Source organism: Bufo gargarizans, chromosome 2 (genome assembly GCF_014858855.1).
Source record: "Bufo gargarizans isolate SCDJY-AF-19 chromosome 2, ASM1485885v1, whole genome shotgun sequence".
NCBI classification, from domain to species: Eukaryota; Metazoa; Chordata; class Amphibia; order Anura; family Bufonidae; genus Bufo; species Bufo gargarizans.
In genome coordinates this window covers 321657371-321680770 of record NC_058081.1, presented here as the reverse complement: position 1 = coordinate 321680770, position 23400 = coordinate 321657371, and the positions used below count along the sequence as shown (strand labels likewise).

At 42.1% G+C, this 23400-nt stretch overlaps 1 protein-coding gene across 3 annotated transcripts; it reads left to right on the top strand.

Annotated features, from left to right (window-relative positions):
• The first annotated feature begins 339 nt into the window (after positions 1–339).
• On the top strand, positions 340–21945 carry SOCS2 (suppressor of cytokine signaling 2). 3 transcript variants are annotated; one of them, XR_006387645.1, is made up of 4 exons: positions 340–514; positions 1942–2192; positions 20174–20798; positions 21025–21945. XR_006387645.1 is itself a non-coding variant. In XM_044277227.1 (3 exons), exons 2-3 carry the CDS (start codon positions 2069–2071, stop codon positions 20629–20631), a joined length of 582 nt encoding a protein of 193 aa, XP_044133162.1. In that variant the 5' UTR covers positions 340–498; positions 1942–2068; the 3' UTR covers positions 20632–21004. The 3 variants fall into 3 exon arrangements, 2 of the variants coding, with proteins under 2 accessions (XP_044133162.1, XP_044133161.1); XM_044277227.1 differs by lacking the exon at positions 21025–21945 and having other exon boundaries at positions 340–498; positions 20174–21004; XM_044277226.1 differs by lacking the exon at positions 21025–21945 and having other exon boundaries at positions 20174–21004.
• The last annotated feature ends 1455 nt before the right edge of the window (positions 21946–23400 follow it).

The following is a 23400-nucleotide window of genomic DNA, read 5'->3' as shown; positions in this document are numbered from 1 at the left end:
ACTAGTTTTGATAAATCGACTCCAATTTTACTGTTAACAGCGTTTTGAGTGTGGATTACACAGCAGAAAATAGCTGTTTTCTGCTGCAGAATCAGTATCAGATTTTCCCACATTAACATAACCTCATAGGTTTTGAGTACATCCAGAGTATGTCCACGGCCTTCATCACGGATTAGGAAGGGATCAGCAGTGCACGTCTGCTGGAGGACAGCGAGCAGCTATTACGCGAGACGCTCACAAGGCGGCAGCAGAGAGCCAAGCTCGAAAACACTGATCACGTGGGCCGATTCCTGGAAAGTTCCTGGAAAGCGGCCTTTGCATTTACCAGCTATGGGGAGGGAGAGACAGTCGAGGAGATCACAGACGCGCGCACAGCCAGGGAATGGGGAGCTGAAATCACAACTCGCACACAAACAAAGCCACGTTACTGCTGCAAGGAGCGGCTGGCGGATGGACGTGCTGGTGCCGTACCGGGGAGCCCGGGCAGCGACTGAGGAGGTGCTGGCCCGTGTGTGTATGTATGCCCCTCCGCCGCACACCTGCACGCCCTACCTGTGCCGGGGTTGAATGAGGACATGTCTGCAGCATGGTGATGTGCGGAGTGCGGCTCCTGCGGGATGGACGGGAGCAGCGCAGGAGAATGTTCCTAGACAGCTCTGCATGGTCACTAACCTCTGCCCTGCTGGAGATCGCGCGATCTGATCGTCCGAGAGCATTATATAGGGCTGGCAGTATTTCCCACCGTTTCGTTGTAGATCATTCCATTTTCGGAAAGATCAGCATTCCTCCGTAGATACTAGAACGGGACGGAGGCGTCTCTGTGTGTCTATCGGGTCGTTATGGCCAGTGCATTCTTAGCAGTGTGCTCCAGGTGTCTCTCTGTGTGTGTGTGTGTGTGTGTGTGTGTGTGTGTATGTATATATGTGTATATATATATATATATATATATACACACACACTGCAGTGTAACATCATGCGGTGTATGTATGGGATGCATCATCAGTAGAAGTGAATGAGTGAGCATCCTACAATACATGGGGTGAGTGTGTGTATGTGTATATATATATACACACTCTGCAGGTCCAGTGTAAGGGATATATCAGTAGTAGGGGATGAGTGAGCATCCTACAATACATGGGGTGAGTATGTGTGTGTGTGTGTATATATATATATATATATATATATATATATATAATCGGAAACGGACAGCAACTCCAAAGATACCAAAAATATATTTATTGGGCCACAGTGGCACAGTGACCCACTGTGCCACTGTGGCCCAATAAATATATTTTTGGTATCTTTGGAGTTGCTGTCCGTTTCCGATTATATGCAAGGGTAAGCAGTGAATTCCCTGGACATAGCACCCGGTCTAAATGGTGTGAATTGGTGCTGCCATACGTTTCTTTTTATATATATATATATATACACACACACTCTGCAGGTCCAGTGTAAGGGATATATCAGTAGTAGGGGATGAGTGAGCATCCTACAATACATGGGGTGTGTGTGTGTGTGTGTGTGTGTGTGTGTGTATATATATATATATTTACACACACACACACACACACTCTGCAGGTCCAGTGTAACATCATGCGCTGTATGTATGGGATACATCATCAGTAGAAGTGAATAAGTGAGCATCCTACAATACATGGGGTCTCTGTGTGTGTGTGTGTGTGTGTGTGTGTGTGTGTGTGTATATATATAATATTACTGCAGGTCCAGCGGTGTATGTATTGGATACATCATCAGTAGTAGTGAATGAGCCCCCTACAAGAATACATGGGGTCTGTGTGTGTATATATATATATATATATATATATATATATATCTTGCAGGTCCAGCGGTGTATGTATGGGATGTGATGAGTGAGCCCCCTACAAGAACACACGGGGTCTGCCATGTCAGGGCTTCTCACACTCGATCCATGATTTCCAGGAAGGAATTATCTGCCGCAGAGGAGAAGCGGATCCCGATCTTCCAGGCGCCGCTGTATGGGAACACAGGATGATCGGTGACATGCGGTAACGAGGATCAGCAGAGACCTGTAGCCCCCAACACGTCAATGACCCTAAGATCGCCCGACAGCGCTGACAGCACCGGTACCATAGACAACGGGACCCGGGACACTCAGGGAAACGCCAAGGACGAGCACATCGCCATGTCCCTGGGAGAGCTCCGCAGGTCAGGTAGGTAGGTCACCTGGGGGGCTTGTCTAGTTCTAGAAGATGCCTGCACTCGGCGGGGAAGTGACGGAGCGTGTGAACATGGCGCAGTCGGCGACTCGGCTGGGCTCACCTATTTATCTGCTGTGCGCATGTCCGAGGAGCTCTGCTCGGGATTGTTTGTTGTGGATTGTGTTGGCAGAGGCGCCAAGTTTACCTCACACGTGCCCCTGTCCTGTGCTGGCACCAGGGGCGGCCATGTCACCTTGTAGACTCCTGGACTTCCCAAACAGTGTTAGTAATGGCTGCAGTGTGGAATATGTCACCTGGATATCTCCTCTGCTTGTCCCTCATGGGGCCATATTAGAATGTATATTATGTATACACACTGTATATTCTGTCAGGCTCTTTGTATTTAGGGGATTGGAACCCCTTTGGGTTTGGCTCAATGGCAAACAGAAAAACTGACAGATGTATAAAAATTGCCTTTATTCTGTCATTCTTATTTTCTGTGGTGGAAAAAAGGTTATCTGCACATCACATATTTTTTTTCTGTTGTCCCCAAAAATCTGAAATTAATAATGAAACAACTTTATAGTTGGTCTTAATGGGGAAAAAAAAATCCCACATGTAAAGCCTGTGCCATCAGTATACCCTTCTGTCTGTCTTCACCTACCTATGGAAGGAGAACGCAGGGTTATACCACAGAATATGTAGAAAGGAAACAATATTTTTTTTTTTTTTTTTTTTTTTTATTACGACCAGTTTTATTTTCAACTTTAGATTTATTTGGACCTTTTTTTTTTTTTTTCCAGTTTTTCTGAGAAGCTGTACAAAGCCTTCAAAACCTCAGCCACTGGGCTAGAAAAATCACAAAATGGCGCATGTGCAGAAAACAGATCCTTTTTGGAAGAAATACTAAATAGGGCCGATAGATGAAAATGTGCCTCGACTTTGGTGCAAAAAGTCACGTGTAGGCAACTTTTTGCTCTATTTTTATTTATTTTTTTGTGTGTGTCTGGTTTGATGCCATTATTTTTTATTTTTTTTTGCAACAAATTTAACCAAATGTTGCACATCATATTTTTTTACATTTTTCGCACAAATACCAGTGGATTTTTCAGTCTAAAGCGTAGTCATATTTATTGCAAGAGCTCCATCAGTTCACACTCGCGACTTTTTGTAAAAAAATCGCATTGATAAATATTAACGTGTTAAAAATGTAGCGTCGTACGCAAAACATCTGGCAGCCGCTTAGTAAATGCAAATTGGCAGACATGGCGCAAACAGACCTAAAAGTGCTGAAAATACATCATAAATTTTGTGCAAATACCTACTCCACTGTCAAAACGGGCAAAATCGCTCCAGCGTACTTAGTACACCCATAGTGTTTTAAACTTTTTTTTTTTTATTCTTTTTTATTTTTTTTACTGTGCTGAAAAAGGGGGCATACTTTAGTTTTTTTAAAGGGGAGTGTCAGCGCAAAAGTAGGTGTGAACTGAAATTTAACTTTTTTGTTCAAAATGCGCCAATTTCTGTTCCGTACCCCAGTCTTAGTATAAAGTCTGTAGGGGCAAAATGTGGCAAAATTTATTAAGAGACGCAGGCCTTGTAATAAATTTGGCGCACCTGACTGTAGTCCGTGCACCCGGAATTCAAATCTATTGAATCTATCTGTTTGAATTGCAATTTATGGCAGTTTCTAGCGTAAACTATAATAAGCGATGAGCCACTAAGCATCGCCTACTTTTCAAGCGTGAGTAGAGCAACTTTGTTGTTTTTGTTTTTTTAAATCAAAAGTGGCATAGAACACTTTAAAAATATGCCCCTCTATCTTGATGTTTACCCAGTCTAATACTTCATTTGGGCCATTGTTTAAAAGAACTCTTTGTTGCCCATTTCAACCAATCACAACCCAGCTTTCATTTTTAAAGGGCATCTATCAGCAGATTTGTACCTATGACACTGGCTGACCTGTTCCATGTGCACTTGGCAGCTGAAGGCATCTGTGTTGGTCCCATGTTCATATGTGCCGCATTGCTGAGAAAAACTGAGTTTTAATATATTTAAAGGAGCCTGCACTTTGACAGGGCCAGGCAGTGTTAGGCTACATTCACACGACCATAAGTGTTTTGCGGTCTGCAAATTGTGGATCTGCAAAACACGGATACCGGCCGTGTGGCGACCGCGTTTTGCGGACCCCACATGGCCGATGCTATATAGAGATTGCCTATTCTTGTCTGCTGTTGCAGACAAGAATAGGATATGCTCTATATTTTTTGCAGGGTCCGCAAAATTGCCGAACGGATGCGGATCCATTTATATGGTCGTGTGAATGTACCCTTAAGGTGATCATGCCTGGCCCTGACTTCTACAGTGTCTTGCTGTCAGATGCGCTTCATCATCAGGCACAGTACCGGAGGGAGGCTTGTCGGAAGTTCACTTCTGTACTGTGCCGGATACTGAAGTGCGCAGCGTAAGGCTGGGTTCACACCTGAACGTTTTACAGCGCGTTCCTACGCGCTGTAAAACGCTCAACAAGGAGAAACCAATGCTTCCCTATCGACATGGTTCTCACCTGGGCGTTTTACAGCGCATATGATCGCGCTGTAAAACGCCCGATGCCCCAAGAAGTACATGAGCTTCTTTGGGGCGTCTTGTCGCGCGTTCCCGTACATAGACTTTCGGGAACGCGCGACAATGGGCGTTCGCTTGTCTCTGTATGCGCGATTGCAAACGCCGGTACAATCGCGCATACAGAGCGCTCCATCGCGAACGCTCAGGTCTGAACCCAGCGTAAGACTTCAGGAGAAGTCAGGGCCAGGCGTCAACACTGCCTGGCCATGTTAAAGTTCAGAGGGCGCGGCAGTTGTAGAGAGAGCTGAGCCTCTAGGTGTAATGGCCCTGTTGTTCCTAGAGGCTCATTTGCATATATTGAAACTTCATTTTTTTTGGTCAGTTTGCCCCTATAAATGACAAACCTATAACGCCATGTAATGCCTGCCCTGTGTTGCACACTGTGTAGTTTAGGATCAGTGCCCATAGAGGTGAGAGGACGTAGTCTGTCACCAAGTTTTCATGTTTTACACTGCTTATATAGCATTCTTGCGCACACACACACCCGATTATAACAGTACAGTGTTATTTCTGTCCCATCTAGTAAGGCTGAAAAAACAAGTTTATAAAGTTATGCAAATGAGGGTATGCAAGTGCCCAGGGGTGGCGTTCTAGCTGTAAGTGCCTGGACCCCTCGGTGATCTGCACGCCCAACCTTTCCCCATTGTATCCTCTGGCCCACGCTGTAATGTCCTTGCCTGCACACTGTCGCTGAGATGTGGCATTAACCGGCGTATGCGCGCTGCACATGTCAGTGCCTCTGCCCATAGTGGGCAGAGAATTGTGCATGTCTGGGCCCGGCGGTGAAGTATGCAGGTGAGAACTCAAGAGGATGACGCGAGATCATTACAGGGTGGGCCACCATGGGGAGGGGGTAGATATGCAGATCACCGAGGGGCCTGGGCACCAGAATACCACCCCTGGGCACTTGCATGCCCTCATTTGCATAACATTATTAACTAGTTTTTTTAGCCGTACTAGATGGGACAAAAACAACAAAGGTACTGTTATAATCGTGTGTGGGCAAGAACGCTATATAAGCAGTCCAAAACATGAAAACTTAGTGACCAACTCCTTTTAAACTTCCTGCAGTTACTCACTGTCTCCATTAGGTCCCCAGCTTGAGTTGGTTCAGAACCAATGAAACATGCTTAGGGACATGCAATAGGGGCACAGCAGAGTTGTCAGGTGCCAGTTTGGGGTTTTCCTCTTCAGGATGGCAGCTCTAATAATCTGTGCTTAGCTACAAACTAGGGAAACCTAGGGCACAGTTTAGGAAGAGTACAGGAGACAGGGCTTTGGATATTATGGATGCTGCCTGTTATAGACGTGGTACGTTTGGAAGCTAATGACTGACTTCTACAACCAGAGCTGTGTGTTAGTGTTTCTGCTTTTTGGGTTTTTGATTAGGACCGTTGTCATTTTTAAACATGCGAAACAAGATGAAGTTTTATTGTATATGGTCTTAGCTTACTCTGCCCCCTTGTAACAAGTCTGTAAGTGGAATCTTGTCAGCTCCCAAATAATCCCCCAGACTACAGTATGTGGTTTAAAGGTTGCAGCACAGGATTGAGAGGACTCACGGGCGCCCTCAGATAGTGGAGAGGACTGCAGTTCTCTCTGTGCACTTTATAGTTGGTTTGTGGGAGCACAGCGTCAGAATGAAAGTAGGTGTAATTATACAAATGACATAATCAAAATCAGCTTTCTTTACACTATACTCCGGTGCTGTGTTGTTGTTTTTTTTTTTATAAACGTGGCATGTATTGCTTTTTACATTTGTATTACATTTAATCTAGTAAATGTAAGTTTGTGAACTGTAGTTGGAAACATAATAAAAAAATGCTTAGGAGACTTTTATTTTATCTTTGTATCCATTCATCAACCGCATTAAAAACAAGTCCCTTGACCACAATACTGAGCTTGTTAGCAGCAGGAGCAGATCCCTACCTTCAGCCCACAATACTGAGCTTGTTAGCAGCAGGAGCAGATCCCTACCTTCAGCCCACAATACTGAGCTTGTTAGCAGCAGGAGCAGATCCCTACCTTCAGCCCACAATACTGAGCTTGTTAGCAGCAGGAGCAGATCCCTACCTTCATCCTACAATACTGAGCTTGTTAGCAGCAGGAGCAGATCCCTACTTTCATCCTACAATACTGAGCTTGTTAGCAACGGGAGCAGATCCCTACCTTCAGCCCACAATACTGAGCTTGTTAGCAGCAGGAGCAGATCCCTACCTTCAGCCCACAATACTGAGCTTGTTAGCAGCAGGAGCAGATCCCTACCTTCATCCCACAATACTGAGCTTGTTAGCAGCAGGAGCAGATCCCTACCTTCAGCCCACAATACTGAGCTTGTTAGCAGCAGGAGCAGATCCCTACCTTCATCCTACAATACTGAGCTTGTTAGCAGCAGGAGCAGATCCCTACCTTCATCCTACAATACTGAGCTTGTTAGCAACGGGAGCAGATCCCTACCTTCATCTCACAATACTGAGCTTGTTAGCAGCAGGAGCAGATCCCTACCTTCAGCCCACAATACTGAGCTTGTTAGCAGCAGGAGCAGATCCCTACCTTCAGCCCACAATACTGAGCTTGTTAGCAGCAGGAGCAGATCCCTACCTTCATCCTACAATACTGAGCTTGTTAGCAGCAGGAGCAGATCCCTACCTTCATCCTACAATACTGAGCTTGTTAGCAGCAGGAGCAGATCCCTACCTTCATCCTACAATACTGAGCTTGTTAGCAACGGGAGCAGATCCCTACCTTCATCTCACAATACTGAGCTTGTTAGCAGCGGGAGCAGATCCCTACCTTCATCTCACAATACTGAGCTTGTTAGCAGCAGGAGCAGATCCCTACCTTTAGCCCACAATACTGAGCTTGTTAGCAGCAGGAGCAGATCCCTACCTTCATCCCACAATACTGAGCTTGTTAGCAGCAGGAGCAGATCCCTACCTTCAGCCCACAATACTGAGCTTGTTAGCAGCAGGAGCAGATCCCTACCTTCATCCTACAATACTGAGCTTGTTAGCAGCAGGAGCAGATCCCTACCTTCATCCTACAATACTGAGCTTGTTAGCAACGGGAGCAGATCCCTACCTTCATCTCACAATACTGAGCTTGTTAGCAGCAGGAGCAGATCCCTACCTTCATCTCACAATACTGAGCTTGTTAGCAGCAGGAGCAGATCCCTACCTTTAGCCCACAATACTGAGCTTGTTAGCAGCAGGAGCAGATCCCTACCTTCATCCCACAATACTGAGCTTGTTAGCAGCAGGAGCAGATCCCTACCTTCAGCCCACAATACTGAGCTTGTTAGCAGCAGGAGCAGATCCCTACCTTCATCCTACAATACTGAGCTTGTTAGCAGCAGGAGCAGATCCCTACCTTCATCCTACAATACTGAGCTTGTTAGCAGCAGGAGCAGATCCCTACCTTCATCCTACAATACTGAGCTTGTTAGCAACGGGAGCAGATCCCTACCTTCATCTCACAATACTGAGCTTGTTAGCAGCAGGAGCAGATCCCTACCTTCATCCCACAATACTGAGCTTGCTGACATGCCCATTTAATGCACATGACTGCTGCAGCCAATCCCTTGCCTCATCAGCAATCGGCACGAGACAGCTGATGTCAGTGATTGGCTGCAGCCAATTACTTTGTGTACAGTATATGGGCACGCCATTGCTGCAGTCATGAAAACAAAGCCTCACATGAGGATAATAGTGGGGCCACTAGAAAGGATGGGGGCTTGGAACGGCAAGTATAACTTTGTTTAAATAGCATCCCTGTCTTTTGCAAAAAGAAAAAAAGCTCTAACAACTTCTTTAAGATTTTGCAAACTCAAAATCAAGAAGCACTAGGAATATCTATAGACTTAAATAATGTAAGAATCTGTATAATATGAATCATTGGTCATAAGAATCTGTATAGTATAAAACATTGGTCTCGGCAGGATAAAAAAAAAATCCAAATGAGGGAAATATATTTTCAATCCATGTTGGTTATATTACCTCTTATTAACGTATCTAAAATTTACTGTCAAAATCTATAGCCAAGATGTATTAATGTATGGTTTCATAAAATTAAAGTTGCCTAAAAGCACATCATCCTACAGGTTGTCTTTTTCCCTTTAAATATTGTTACATAAGTAACATAGTACATAAGGCCGAAAAAAGACATTTGTCCATCCAGTTCGGCCTGTTATCCTGCAAGTTGATCCAGAGGAAGGACAAAAAAAACCTGTGAGGTAGAAGCCAATTTTCCCACTTTAGGGGAATAAAAAATTCCTTCCCGACTCCAATCAGGCAATCAGAATAAATCCCTGGATCAACGACCCCTCTCTAGAAGCTATAGCCTGTAATATTATTACACTCCAGAAATACATCCAGGCCCCTCTTGAATTCCTTTATTGTACTCACCATCACCACCTCCTCCGGCAGAGAGTTCCATAGTCTCACTGCTCTTACCGTAAGGGGCTAAATATTTGGGTAGTTTTATCTGCAAGTATATTCTTTCTGTTATAGGAGAGGCATGGCTTCAAGAATCATATTATGTAGAGCAGACTCTTATGTTTCTTGCAATTATTAAAATCTGGCAATTGATAGATGCCTGAATAATGGATGAAGCCATAGCATGTAGAATATAAACTTGCATTACTCACATTGCTGACGGCATTCAGACTATGAAAATAATGCACAACAGAAAAAAATATTAGTCCTTTCTCCCATATTTCAAGATTAAACGGCCTTCATTATAAAAAATGGGGTTTAGTACGTTTTAAATTTCATAAAGAAAATCTGTGCAAAGAAATAAAGTTTTGAGCATGAATATTCGAAAAACTAATTTTTATCGTGAATATCGGCACTTCGAGAATTCACAAATTTTTTTGAATATAGTGCTATAAATTTATTTTATTTTTTTAACACAGTACACATCAGGTGATCATCCCTCCCTTCTTCTAGCTTGTGGGCCAATGAGAAGGTTTTGTCACAGCTTAGCAACATCCCTAGCAACCAATAGAAAAGTTGCCTGCCCCTTACTATACAAGTTGCACGTATTGTGAAAAAAATTGCCGAAAATGCGCATGCGCAAATATATTGGAGCACTCTGCATATAAAGCCATTCTAATGTTCTGCCGTGCCAACCATTTTCTCCAGTCAGGAAACGCAAATAATACATTGCCGATTTTCGCAATCAAGAATATAATCTCGAATTCACGAATATATGACGAATATTCTACAAAATATTAGCAAAATATCACGAATTCGAGTATTGCCGCTGCCGCTTATCACTAGAAATGAATAGGAATAGATTTAATGCGGTGACACTGAACATATAGTGTGTCTTTACCGGGGCAGTCATACTATAAATTATGAAAAAAATGAAATGCTTTGCGTAAACTATGGTCACGCCCGAGAATGAGCAATAATAGAAATCTGCTACTTACTTTTTATGGATGATGGTATTTAGCTCTACGTTTACAATTTAAAGGGGGTGTTCCCACAAATAACACTTATCACCTATCAACAGGATACCTGATAAATGCCGCCCCATTAACCTCTTCTCCCGCCCTATGCCGTACTGGTACATCACAAGGAACTATTTCGGCACAGGAGTTGTGTCCACGCAATCACTTGAGAGGGCCAGCTGTATTATACAGCCAACACACTGCTCTAATTGGCTGGATTCAAGATATCTGTGGACCTGGCCGTTTAACCCTTAAATACTGAGATCCGTATAGCCTCGGGTTAGACAGAGAGGAGGTTCCCTCTAGTGCCCCCGCAATGTTGTTTCAGAGTGCCGAAGGCTTGTTATGGCAGCTGTGGACTGAAAAATGGTTTGGTATGTCTGGAAGCCTATTGAGCTCTACCAGAGGCAGGGCTTAATAGGCTGCATGTCGGTTTCATGCAGACAGGCAGACTGTACTGCAATATTTCTGTATTAGTGTATTATCTAAGCAAGCAGGAGACTGGATTTCCCCCAAAAAGTTTTAGAAAAAAAAAACTTCTTATAAAGGGGACATACATTTTTGAAATGGCCACAACCCTTGTGATGAAATTAACACATTATTTTTTTCTTATGGGACAAAGTAAAAAAATATTATTTTTTTTCATACCCTCACCTTAAAGCATGCTAATGGGAATAAACAGCAATAGGCTAATAGCAATGAAAGCTATAATTAATCTAGCAATGTTGCAGAAGTGATCTGACATTGAACTTGATGGAATTGTCTTTTTTTTTTTCTCAGTTTATGTAACAATGTAAGGGCTGTTTCACACGAGTAAGTCCATGGCAGGAATAGTGCTCTGTGTGTGAGCGTGATCCTCCGCTCTGGACTTGCAGGAGCGTGCAGCATTATCATGATTTATAATGCTGTGTGCCTCTGCTTAATCATGCTGACACCTTTCTGTCTCTGATTCTGTAGAAGTAAGGTCAAGCAGAGGCACACAGCATTATGAATCATGATAATTCTGTGTGCTCCTACAAGTCCAGAATGGAGGATGATTGCCAATGATCGGCACACGGAGCGTGATTCCAGCAATGGACTTGCTAGTGTGAAACGGCCCTAAGAAAGAAATCTGTCAATTAGCATTGGGGAGGGGGGTGCTAGGGGAAGCCCACTGCTCTGGAAAATTCTAAACCATTGGCTCAATGTAAGTTTGGCCAACCTATAGCATATTCATACATAACAGACACCCTGTTGAACATAGAGTGCCTGTCATTACCTATAGGGGGTATTCCCATATCAGTCATTTCTGGCTGTTAGCAGTATAACTAACTGTGTTATGATGCAGCCAGAGGAGGTCAGGACTACTAAAATAGCAGAGCAGGCTGCGCTGTTGTCAGAACTCCTATATTAGTGAACGGGAGCTACGGAAACAGCATAGCTTGGGCCGAGTTCACACTTCAGTTACTTGATCAGTCATTGTGAGCCAAAACCAGGTGTGGGTTAAAAACAAAGAACAGGAGGAAATCTTTCCATTATACCTTATCTCTGTGAAGGCTTCACTATTGGTTTTGGCTCCCAATAACTGATGGAAATAACTGACTAAATAACTGAAGTGTGAACTCCGCCTTACTGTGCTGTACTGTTTCCATATGGAAGCACAGCCTCCTCTGCTGCGTCTATAACTGGCTACCCAAGCAAAAAGCATTATACGGGTATTCCAATCACAGACATAAATGGCTATTATCGGAATACCCCTTTAATGCTGCTCTCAGAAACGCGGCATGAAGTAGCTTACAGGTTTCGGTTTTAGAACTACTACTAGAAGATCTATATTAACAAATGCAGTGGTTACATATACAAGCCTTTCTGACAATAAGAATCCTGCTTAGATTTTTCTGCGACAATGCAAGATAGTTGGCGTCGGTAATAACCGTAAGTTGCCAGAGCACAGGAGCAGAAAGTCGGGGGTGCATGCGTCTTAAAGTACAGTCCTGTACTTATAGCCACTGATAACATGGCGCAATCACAGAGATCTAATATATACAGGTGAAACCGAAAAATTAGAATATTGTGCAAAGTTCATTTATTTCAGTAATGTAACTTAAAAGGTGAAACTAACATATGAGACTCATTACATGCAAAGCGAGATATTTCACGCCTTTATTTGGTATAATTTGGATGATTATGGCTTACAGCTTATGAAACCCCAAAGTCACAATTTTGAGGTCCCCTTTGCTCAGGGGGCATGGATTAATTAGCTGACTAGAGTGTGACACTTTGAGCCTAGAATATTGAACCTTTTCACAAAATTCTAGTTTTAAGCTGCAGTAATGCAATTTCTTTTAATTTGCATTACTGAAATAAATGGCCTTTTGCACGATATTCTAGTTTTTCGAGTTTCACCTGTAGATCTCCTATATGCTTGTTGATCCTAGAACAAGTGCATGAGATGCCTGACCACATGCATCGTTAGAAACACCTCAAACTAAATATCCAGGAACGCGTTTCTTCTGAGTTTCAGTAATAAAGCTTTTATGGGCACATCTATGATAAAATAACTGCTATTTATGGCTATTCTTTTTTACATTCTTTTTATCCTGCTCCAGAAATGATAATATTTAGAAGCTCTTGTAAGGGCCTAGCCTAGAATAAAGGCTCAGTATTCTGCATCTTTAAAGTATGGGCATGCATAGGTAAAATACATTTTATTTTATAATCCAAAAGGCGAATGGTTTAAGCCACTTTTTTTATTTATTTTTATATCTTATTTCCTATTACAGTAATTTATTCTTTGCAATATTTTTTATGCATTTTAGATTTTTTAAAGAGCTTATTTGCAGTGCAATATTTGATGGCTTTTTATTTAAAATGCTTTTTTATTTCTTAGTCCTTTAGTCATTTTACGTATAACACTTGTTTTGTCACAGTATATGTCATTTTTAGGCAGCCATCTTTTTATTGTCGTGATATAATATATATTAAGTGGAATTTTACAAAGCAGTAATGATGGAAATATAGACAACGGTACATGTTCTTTGCCTTTTATTTTCAGTCTTTTGCATGGTATGTTTATTGCTAAATAAGACTTTTAGATCACTGCAACTAGAACTTCAACATATTGGAATGCCGTCGTGGAAGCCAGAGCCTTCCTGTTATCACGGACAGAGTTGACGCCTGATGCTGCCGTGTTACTTTTTTTTTTATATACACTCTTCCGTGGAGCATGTGCCACATAAATTGCATCAGTTATCTAATTTCATTGAGCTTAGTGTACCTTAGTTAAGGGTTAATGTGAAACTTCAAGATGGTTGTTCAGGATTAGAATAAAGGATCTGCTGTATGTAGCTCTAGTTCAGCTACATACACTTGAATGGGGTTATTGTATGAAATTTACTGCATGTCATCAGCTATTATACGAGTATGATAAAATGCAATATTGTACTAAAAGCTAATGGTAATGTCTAGTAGTACAGTCGAAGAAACACATTTATATTACCACGTTCACTGCTGATATCAGACTGAGGTAACACGAGAGGGCTTTCTAGTAGTTGAAAACGAAAGTACGACGTCTGCTAACTCCTCGAGAGAGTGCAAGTGTGACAGCTAGTGACGGGATGAATGTTAAACAAGTAGTAAAACTTGAATTCATTTGGTGACATCAGGGATACAAAAGTATTTTCTTGATTAAGAAAAGCTCAAGGTTTTATTTTAGTCACTACTGGCCTACTACATTATCTATGGCCTGGTTATATCTAGGAAATGACATATTACCATCATAATCCTTCTTTTATTGCCAGTGTCAGATTGTCTTCTCCGTAGGTTTGTGCTGCGCGTATTGTATCTTCCATCTAAGCAGCAGACCACTGTGGTGCATAATATTACATTGTAAAGCAATTGCTGCCAGCTTTCATGTACTATACGAGAGGCCGAGGTCCTGTTTGCCCTTAGGAGAATTAAATGCCTAGAACTGTCTTGAAATACTTAGTGCTGAGAGAACATTTTACTTACGGGGATCTCTTTTTCATTTTCCAAGTAATGCTTTCGTATTTAAGAACATTAGACCCATTTCCTGGAAGTCTAGCACTCGTTTTTAACTGTTCATAGTTTTTTTTAATAGCAGAGTTAAAGATCTTGTGGTTTGCACTGCATGCTGTTGACTAGCAGGAGAAGGAAGTGCAGCTTTGTAGAGCACCTTTCAGTTACATCATCCACAGAGTAACTGTCACTTTACTATGCATGTCTATGTAATAGCTGGTTACAACATTGAAAAGTTAGGCCATGTTTTTGCTTATATTTTTTTTATTTTTTTTTAGCTTTTTTTTTATTTGCTGTTGATTTAATGTGTTGTGTATATATTTATATTGTAGGAGACATGCAGATGTTTGTCGTTGATACATTTCCTGTCTCCACTGAAATAAACTCGGTCAGAAAATGTACCGTAATACAGATTTGCTGAGCAGAGATATAATGAGGAAACTTTTTTTTTTTTTTTTTTTGTTATTTCATACAAAAGTCCTGAATCACTTAGGATAACCTCTTTAGCACCTCCTTTGCTTCTATATAAAAGATTGAGGAGAATGTATCAATGGCTGTATGCCAGTTTTCTTGCATACAAAATATATAATTTTTTTTTTCCTCGAGCCACGTTTTGTGCAAAAATAGTTTTCTGTTTTTGTGTTTCTCTTCCATTTTTAAAAGATGAGAACAAGCATAGATTAGCAGGAGGGGCATGGCCTCTAGCAAAACAAGACTTACCGGTACCATCATTTACACTAGATATTATAGCAGTCATAGATTTGATTTTCTGCTGCATGGACACCCCTCAGATGCCACAAATATATTAGTCTGCCTTTTAATACATTTTAGGCTTCTTACTTCATCTTAAAGGGAGTCTGTCACCTCCATATGGCCATATACAGCGCTTACATGGCTCTGTAGCACAGGATTGTAGCGGTACCTTTGTTCTTTTCTTTAGACTTGCACCAGCAGGAAAAACGAAGTTGAATTCATATGCAAATGAGCACTCGCAAGTGCCCAAGGGTGGCGTTCAGTGTGTAGGTGCCCAGGCTGCTCTGCCTTCTTTTCACTTTACTCCTCCCCAGTCTCTGCCTTTGCCCGCCCTCCAAGTCTCTTGCCTCATTGATAGGGCAAAGGAAGAGGCTGGGGAGGAGTAAAGTGAAAAGAAGGCAGAGCAGCCTGGGCATCTACACACTGAACGCCACCCTTGGGCACTTGCGAGCGCTCATTTGCATATGAATTCAACTTAGTTTTTCCTGCTGGTGCAAGTCTAAAGAAAAGAACAAAGGTACTGTTACAATCCTGTATAGGTGTGCTACAGAGCCATGTAAGCGCTGTATATGGCCATATGGAGGTGACAGACTCCCTTTAATTTTAATTAAAGAGGTTTGCCCATCTCAGACATTGATCGCATATTGCTAAGATATACCATCATTGTCAGATCAGTGTGAGTCCCACCACTGGGACCTGCTCCTATCTCCAGAACGGGCCACCCAAAGTGAAAAAGAGCACACAGCTCTACCGCTCCATTCACTGCTATGGGACTGCTGAAACTCCCATAGTGGGGAATGGAGGTTGGCTGCACTTGCGCTGTGTGCTTGCCTTCACTTCAGGGGGCTCATTCTGGAGATAGGTGTGGGACCCACCTCTGGGATCTGCTTTTGTCTGACATTGATGGTATACCCTAGCATTATGCAATCAACGTCTGAAAAGGGAATACCACTTTAAGATCAGCGTATGAAATGCCGATCTTAATAAATCTCCCATATGGGGTTAATATCTACAGCATACCTTTTTTTTAAATGGGGTTTTCTCTTATTTTATCTCCCCCCCCCCCCCCAAACACACACTGTGAAAACATATACTAATACATTTTTTGCCCACCACAGATTTTTCCATTGAAAATATTTTTTAGAAAGTATACTTTCGTTTTTTGGGGTAGGGCGTTTGCTGTCCTCTGCCTGTACACGTTGAACAATGATGTGACGTAGAAACCTCTCTGTTTTATTTGGCGGCTGCTAAACAAGTTTAGTCATGGATTTGTTCTGATAATTTATTTGCTTCATATGAAACGGCTGTTTGTTCAGAAACTAATGTATTCAGAAATCACTGTACACTGTCATATTGTAGATTTTTCAATCCACCTCAGCACTTGATTTAATGATAAACTTGTATGTTGGTAACCTTGTACCTTTTAGGATTAATTAGTCAAGACAATGATGTATGAAAAATCTAAGTATTGTTAGCCAATAATTTATGTGTCTACATAACTATCTAGCAGTGCCAAGTGCAAATAGCAGTAGGCCTGCTGCCACTGTGCTTTTGACAAAGCCCACAGGTCATTGTGATACCTAGTATAGTATTCAGTGGTGATGTTATGTGAAGGGAAAAGCCTGAGCGGCATGCAGTTAGCCGCCTCCTTCATGTGCTTCATTTTTAGGGTAAAAGAGGGATGCCCATTTTAGTTTTCATCTGAGGTTGATGGGTTGTGCATTGTTATGGTTGGATCATTGTAAGGTGGTGCTTGCCAGTAGTCAATAAAGGGTTTGCATAATAATTTTTGCCATCTGCCCAAAGTATATGAACTCTTTCTGGACCTCCGCCATATGTGTATAGCGGAAGTCCGATTTTTAAAGATGGTGCCTGATCTCAAGCGCTGCTGTAGGCACAATAACTTACCCAGCAGAGGCCCGGGCTAATATCTGTGATCAGCGGTAATGCTGATTGTGGACATTTAACCTCTCAGGTGGCGTGGTCAAACGTCACCATGGCATCCAGGTGCCACGTGCTTCCCTGCCCAGGACGCCTTCCCATGACTGAGATCGGGGAAGGCAGCCCATACTAGTAATAGGCCTAAGTTTGTACAAGGCTTACAGGCCGATTACAAGTATACTCCAATGCAGGCCTGCAGGTGGCAGCACTGCATTGGAATATACTGAATTAAATATTCCCTAATGCATAGCTATGCATTACAGAATACAAGATGCAATCTAATGATTGCATGTTATAGTCACCTAAGGGGCCCCAAAGACCCTTGTGCCACATGAAAAGACACCTGTTTTATTGAAGGTGCATGCTGTTCAAGTTACACCTCTGGCTGGAGGAAAGGTGTTAGGTCAAGAATTTGGCATGGTGGGGGTGCAGTTTAAATTTTTGCCTCAGGCAGCAGGAAGGTAATGTGCTTCCCTGTCCCTGGCCACAAAGCACTGAGGGAAGGGGGCCCAAGCTGAACTCTTGCACCAGGGCCCATGAGCCTTTAGCTGGTGAACAGCGTAATGGAACAAAAATCAAAATGGCCAATTCGCCTTTTTTTTTTGTCACTTCACCTCCCACCAAAAATTGAATCAAAAGTGATTAAAAAGTTGTACACACTCCAAAACAGTATCGATTAAAAACGACAGATCTTCCCACAAAAAATGATCACTCACACAGCTCAATAGACAGAACTATAAAAAAAGGTCTGAGGGTCAAAATGTAGTGAAGAAAAGAAAAAAATTCCGAAGTGTTTTTATTTTTTATCTCAGTATTTAAACTCAACCAAAACTATATAAATGTGGTATTGTCATTATTAGAGATGAGTGAATTTCATATTTTGAAATTTGTTCACGCTTCGTTTGGTAAAAGCAGAATTCCGTTACCACGGACCATAACACAATTCTATGACTGAATACATAACAAAATGCCTTTAGAGGCATTCCGTTATTCATTCCGTCATAATGGAAGTCTATGGGCTGAAAAACGGATCCGTCCCGTTTGTTATGCAGGGGAGTTCTCTCCTGCGTAATGGAAACGGGACAGATCTGTTATGCAGGCCATAGACTTCTATTACAACAGAATTAATAACAGAATGCCTCTAAAGGCATTAAGTTATGCATTCAATTATAGAATTGCGTTATGGTCCGTGGTAAAGGAATCCAGAACGCAATTCTGCTTTTACCATCAAACAAAGCATGAACAAATAAAAAAATTTGCTCATCTCTAGTTATGATCATACTAACCTAGAGAATTGGGGTAATGTGGAATTGTATTTTGTTTTTGTTCACATTACACCCCTTTTGGAATTTTTATTTATTTAGATTTTTTAGCTTCCAACTACACTACAGGTCCTTCTCAAAAAATTAGCATATTGCGATAAAGTTAATTATTTTCTGTGATCTACTGATAAACATTAGACTTTCATATATTTTAGATTCATTACACACCAACTAAAGTAGTTCAAGCCTTTTATTGTTTTAATATTGATGATTTTGGCATACAGCTCATGAAAAACCAAAATTCCTATCTCAAAAAATTAGCATATCATGAAAAGGTTCTTTAAACAAGCTATTAACCTAATCATCTGAATCAACTAATTAACTTTAAACACCTGCAAAAGATTCCTGAGGCTTTTAAAAACTCCCAGCCTGGTCCATTACTCAAAACCGCAATCATGGGTAAGACTGCCGACCTGACTGCTGTCCAGAAGGCCATCATTGACACCCTCAAGCAAGAGGGTAAGACACAGAAAGAAATTTCTGAACGAATAGGCTGTTCCCAGAGTGCTGTATCAAGGCACCTCAGTGGGAAGTCTGTGGGAAGGAAAAAGTGTGGCAGAAAACGCTGCACAACGAGAAGAGGTGACCGGACCCTGAGGAAGATTGTGGAGAAGGACCGATTCCAGACCTTGGGGGACCTGCGGAAGCAGTGGACTGAGTCTGGAGTAGAAACATCCAGAGCCACCGTGTACAGGCGTGTGCAGGAAATGGGCTACAGGTGCCGCATTCCCCAGGTCAAGCCACTTTTGAACCAGAAACAGCGGCAGAAACGCCTGACCTGGGCTACAGAGAAGCAGCACTGGACTGTTGCATGTCATTCGGAAATCAAGGTGCCAGAGTCTGGAGGAAGACTGGGGAGAGGGAAATGCCAAAATGCCTGAAGTCCAGTGTCAAATACCCACAGTCGGTGATAGTCTGGGGTGCCATGTCAGCTGCTGGTGTTGGTCCACTGTGTTTTATCAAGGGCAGGGTCAATGTAGCTAGCTATCAGGAGATTTTGGAGCACTTCATGCTTCCATCTGCTGAAAAGCTTTATGGAGATGAAGATTTCATTTTTCAGCACGACCTGGCACCTGCTCACAGTGCCAAAACCACTGGTAAATGGTTTACTGACCATGGTATTACTGTGCTCAATTGGCCTGTCAACTCTCCTGACCTGAACCCCACAGAGAATCTGTGGGATATTGGGAAGAGAAAGTTGAAAGACGCAAGACCCAACACTCTGGATAAGCTTAAGGCCGCTATCAAAGCATCCTGGGCCTCCATAACACCTCAGCAGTGCCACAAGCTGATTGCCTCCATGCCACGCCGCATTGAAGCAGTCATTTCTGCAAAAGGATTCCCGACCAAGTATTGAGTGCATAACTGAACATAATTATTTGAAGGTTGACTTTTTTTGTATTAAAAACACTTTTCTTTTATTGGTCGGATGAAATATGCTAATTTTTTTAGATAGGAATTTTGGGTTTTCATGAGCTGTATGCCAAAATCATCAATATTAAAACAATAAAAGGCTTGAACTACTTCAGTTGGTGTGTAATGAATCTAAAATATATGAAAGTCTAATGTTTATCAGTACATTACAGAAAATAATGAACTTTATCACAATATGCTAATTTTTTGAGAAGGACCTGTATATGTAATAGTAAATGGTGCCATTAAAAAGTTCAACTTGTCCCGCAAAACAAAATAGCCCTCCTATAGCAATGTGTATAGAGAAATAAGTGTTATGGCTCTGGGAAGGCAAGGAGTATAAAATAAAAATGCAAAAACAAAAAATCACAGGATCCTAAAGATATACATTTTGCCAACATTTCCATCTTGATTGATGTACATATTTATAGAACAACTGAAATGTATGATTTTATTTTTATTTTTTACAGGTTGGTACTGGGGCCATATGACAGTCAACGAGGCCAAAGAAAAACTGCAGGATGCTCCTGAAGGCACTTTTCTGGTTAGAGACAGTTCACATACAGATTACCTCTTGACTATCTCTGTGAAGACCTCAGCAGGACCAACAAACCTGCGAATTGAATATAGGGAGGGGAAGTTCAGGTTGGACTCTGTTGTATGTGTACGCTCCAGACTAAAGCAATTTGATAGCGTCGTCCATCTTATTGAGTATTATGTTCTATTGTCCAAGAACAAGAAAATCGAGACTGAGACTCTTCCGAACAGGACAGTGCACCTTTGGCTTGTTAAGCCACTTTACACATCTACCCCATCCTTGCAGCATTTGTGTAGAATGGCTGTCAACAAATGCACAAACAAGATCCATGAACTCCCATTACCCATGAGATTGAAGGAATACATAACAGAATACCGTTATCACGTATAGATATTTCTTAATTGCCTTCACCATGGGAAATGAAACTTCAAGAAACTTCCAAATCCAGACAAATAAGTTAAAATCTGTTCTCAATTCCAAGAAGTTTATATTGCGTCATTTCATTTCAAAGTGATTGTCATAGGACTATTCAGGTCTTAAAGAATGCATCATTTTTGGTACAGTATCTGTTTTCTCTATACCTTACCTGAATGATACGTTGTGGAACAAGAATATGTGATTCCTTACACTGCAAAATGTGTCTGTCTACTTCCTTTTTTTAACTGATCTCCACCTAAATTTATTTTTACAACAAAAGAAAAAAATGCTTAATAAGGCAGTGAATGGTGGAGTAAGGTGTCATTCAAGGTGCTTATTACTCTGAAACAGACTTTTTTTTTCTAGGGACTTACTGGAAGACAATCCTATTGAAACAACTGTTATAGAGCGTCTAGAAACAGAACTCACATGACTGTCACAAAGCTGACTGCGGAGAAGGGCGAAATCAGTTTGGTAGCAAACCATGTCATGCTCCACATCACATGTCCTGCCAGCCTACAGTCAACGACATCCCATGCCTGATCAATAAACGTTAAGAGTACTCTTCTGTCAGGCTCAACACCCAACTGAAATGAGGTTTTCAAGGATACACAATACAGTATATTGCTTCTGCAATCTTGGCCCAGCGTAATATGTACACATATGATCTCTGTTTGCTAACCATTATCAGACAGAAATGTGTGCTGTTACCACGTGCTATAATGGTGTCCAATGCCTTTCTACTAATTGCAGTGTATTGGGAACAAATGTTGCCAGTGTTTGTCAGTCTCTCGAATACAGAAATGTTGGTACTGGGTCTTCTAAGCTTTTCCAGTATTAGAAATGCACATGGGGTAAGAAATGAAGAACCTGTACCATACTTGTAGTGATGCAGTGTGACTTCCTAGGAAATTATGGAATGTCCACAAAGGATGCTTGAAAGCATTTGGTTAAGTCATTGCATTCACTGTCTTACAACTTGGGAAAACAAGTGCTAGCCACGCTTCTAATATGAGAAAAGTGTCTATGTTGTGTGAAAGAAACACTTTCCAAATAATTCATCAGTGAAAATGCTCTCCTACTTCCGTGAGACCTTTTGTGTGGTGTTGTATCTTGAAAAAGATGTGGTCCAGTTTTACCCCCCTAATGACCAATCATAATGTAGCTTTTATTTTCTAAGAAAAGTTTGGAAAAGAAACCACTTAAAGGTGTCATCCCATCTCACCATTTCCACAGTGAAATGGAGCTAAGCACCGGTTCTAAGTAGCCAGGCTTAGGGCTCATGCACACGACCGTATGCCCTCCGAGACATACGGTCCGTGAGCGGGCCATGTGTCCCGAAGCGGCATACATCGTGTGCACGGGAGCGCACTGCATCAGAGGTTACTATGACGCTGTGACCATCTGGCCGCCTGCGGGGCTATTGTCCTGCACTCATATCATCATATGAGTGCAGGACAATAGCCCCGCGGGTGGCCAGATGCACACAGCATCATAGTAACCTATCATGCTGTGGGATTCCAAGCACATGATGTATGCCGCTTCAGGACATATGGCCCACTCATGGAGCGTATGTCTCAGAGGGCATACGGTTGTGTGCATGAGACCTTAAGGAAATGGGCAAGTGGGCCAGTGCTTAGCTTCTACTGCAATTTCAGAAGTTACAGAAACAGTGTAGTTTGTTCTGCAGATCTCCTATTCACTACAATGGGAGTCACAGAAAAGGCAGAGCACCAGCCCACTCTGTAACCATAAACCTGACCACCTAGGGTCGGCGTTTGGTCCTATCTTGCCATGGAAAAGGTGAGTTGGGACAATATTCCATTTCTTTTCCAGAAGTGTATAACCTTAAGTCCCAATATTGGCTATGCAGGCAAATCCTATTTATGCACCAATGTCTGCCATGTGGTAAGCTAAAGACTTATCATTAGGATACACCATATTGTGTTTGTGACTTTTTCAAAGCCACTTGTGCAGTTTTTTTTTCCCCCCCCGCAAATGGCGTTTCTCTGCCAGTCTTGCCACTCTCCTGAAAAGGGGGCAAGAGAGGTGTTGGGGTCACATTTATCATCTTCTACAACTGTTTTTCTAGATTTTAGATAAGGGTTAATGGACTGCCAGATACTGCACCTAATTTATGAAGAGTCATACACCTTGTCATGAATTGTTGTAAGCTGCCAGCTATGATAAATCTGCCCCATAGCCTATAATCAGCAATTTAATATAACATGGCTAAAGTTATCCAGATGCACTTCCACAGTAGGACATCTATCAAAATATCATAAACGTAAAGAAGCAATACACAAAAATTTCAGTTGCAGAATATGTGGTTGTTGATGTGGAAAACCTTTGTATAAGGCCTCATGCACTCGATCGTTCCATTTTTTGATGGATCCGCAAAAAATGGAAGCCGCCCGTGTGCCAATTTGTGGCCCAGTGTAGAAATGCCTATTATTGTCTGCAAAATGGACAAGAATAGGACATGTGCTATTTTTTTTTTGCAGGGCCACGGAACCGAGCAACGGATGCGGACAGCACAGAGAGTGACGCATCTTTTGCGGCCCCATTGAAGTGAATGGGTCCGCAGCCGAGCCGCAAAAACTGTGCATGAGGCCTAACATTGGTGTTTTTCATCTTTCCCAATCCCATCAGATGCAATTAAAGGGAACAGGGTAAACTGTGCTCTCCAAAGTGCATTGTGGGGTCGCAGCTTAAGTGAGGTGCACAAGATGTCCCTCCTGC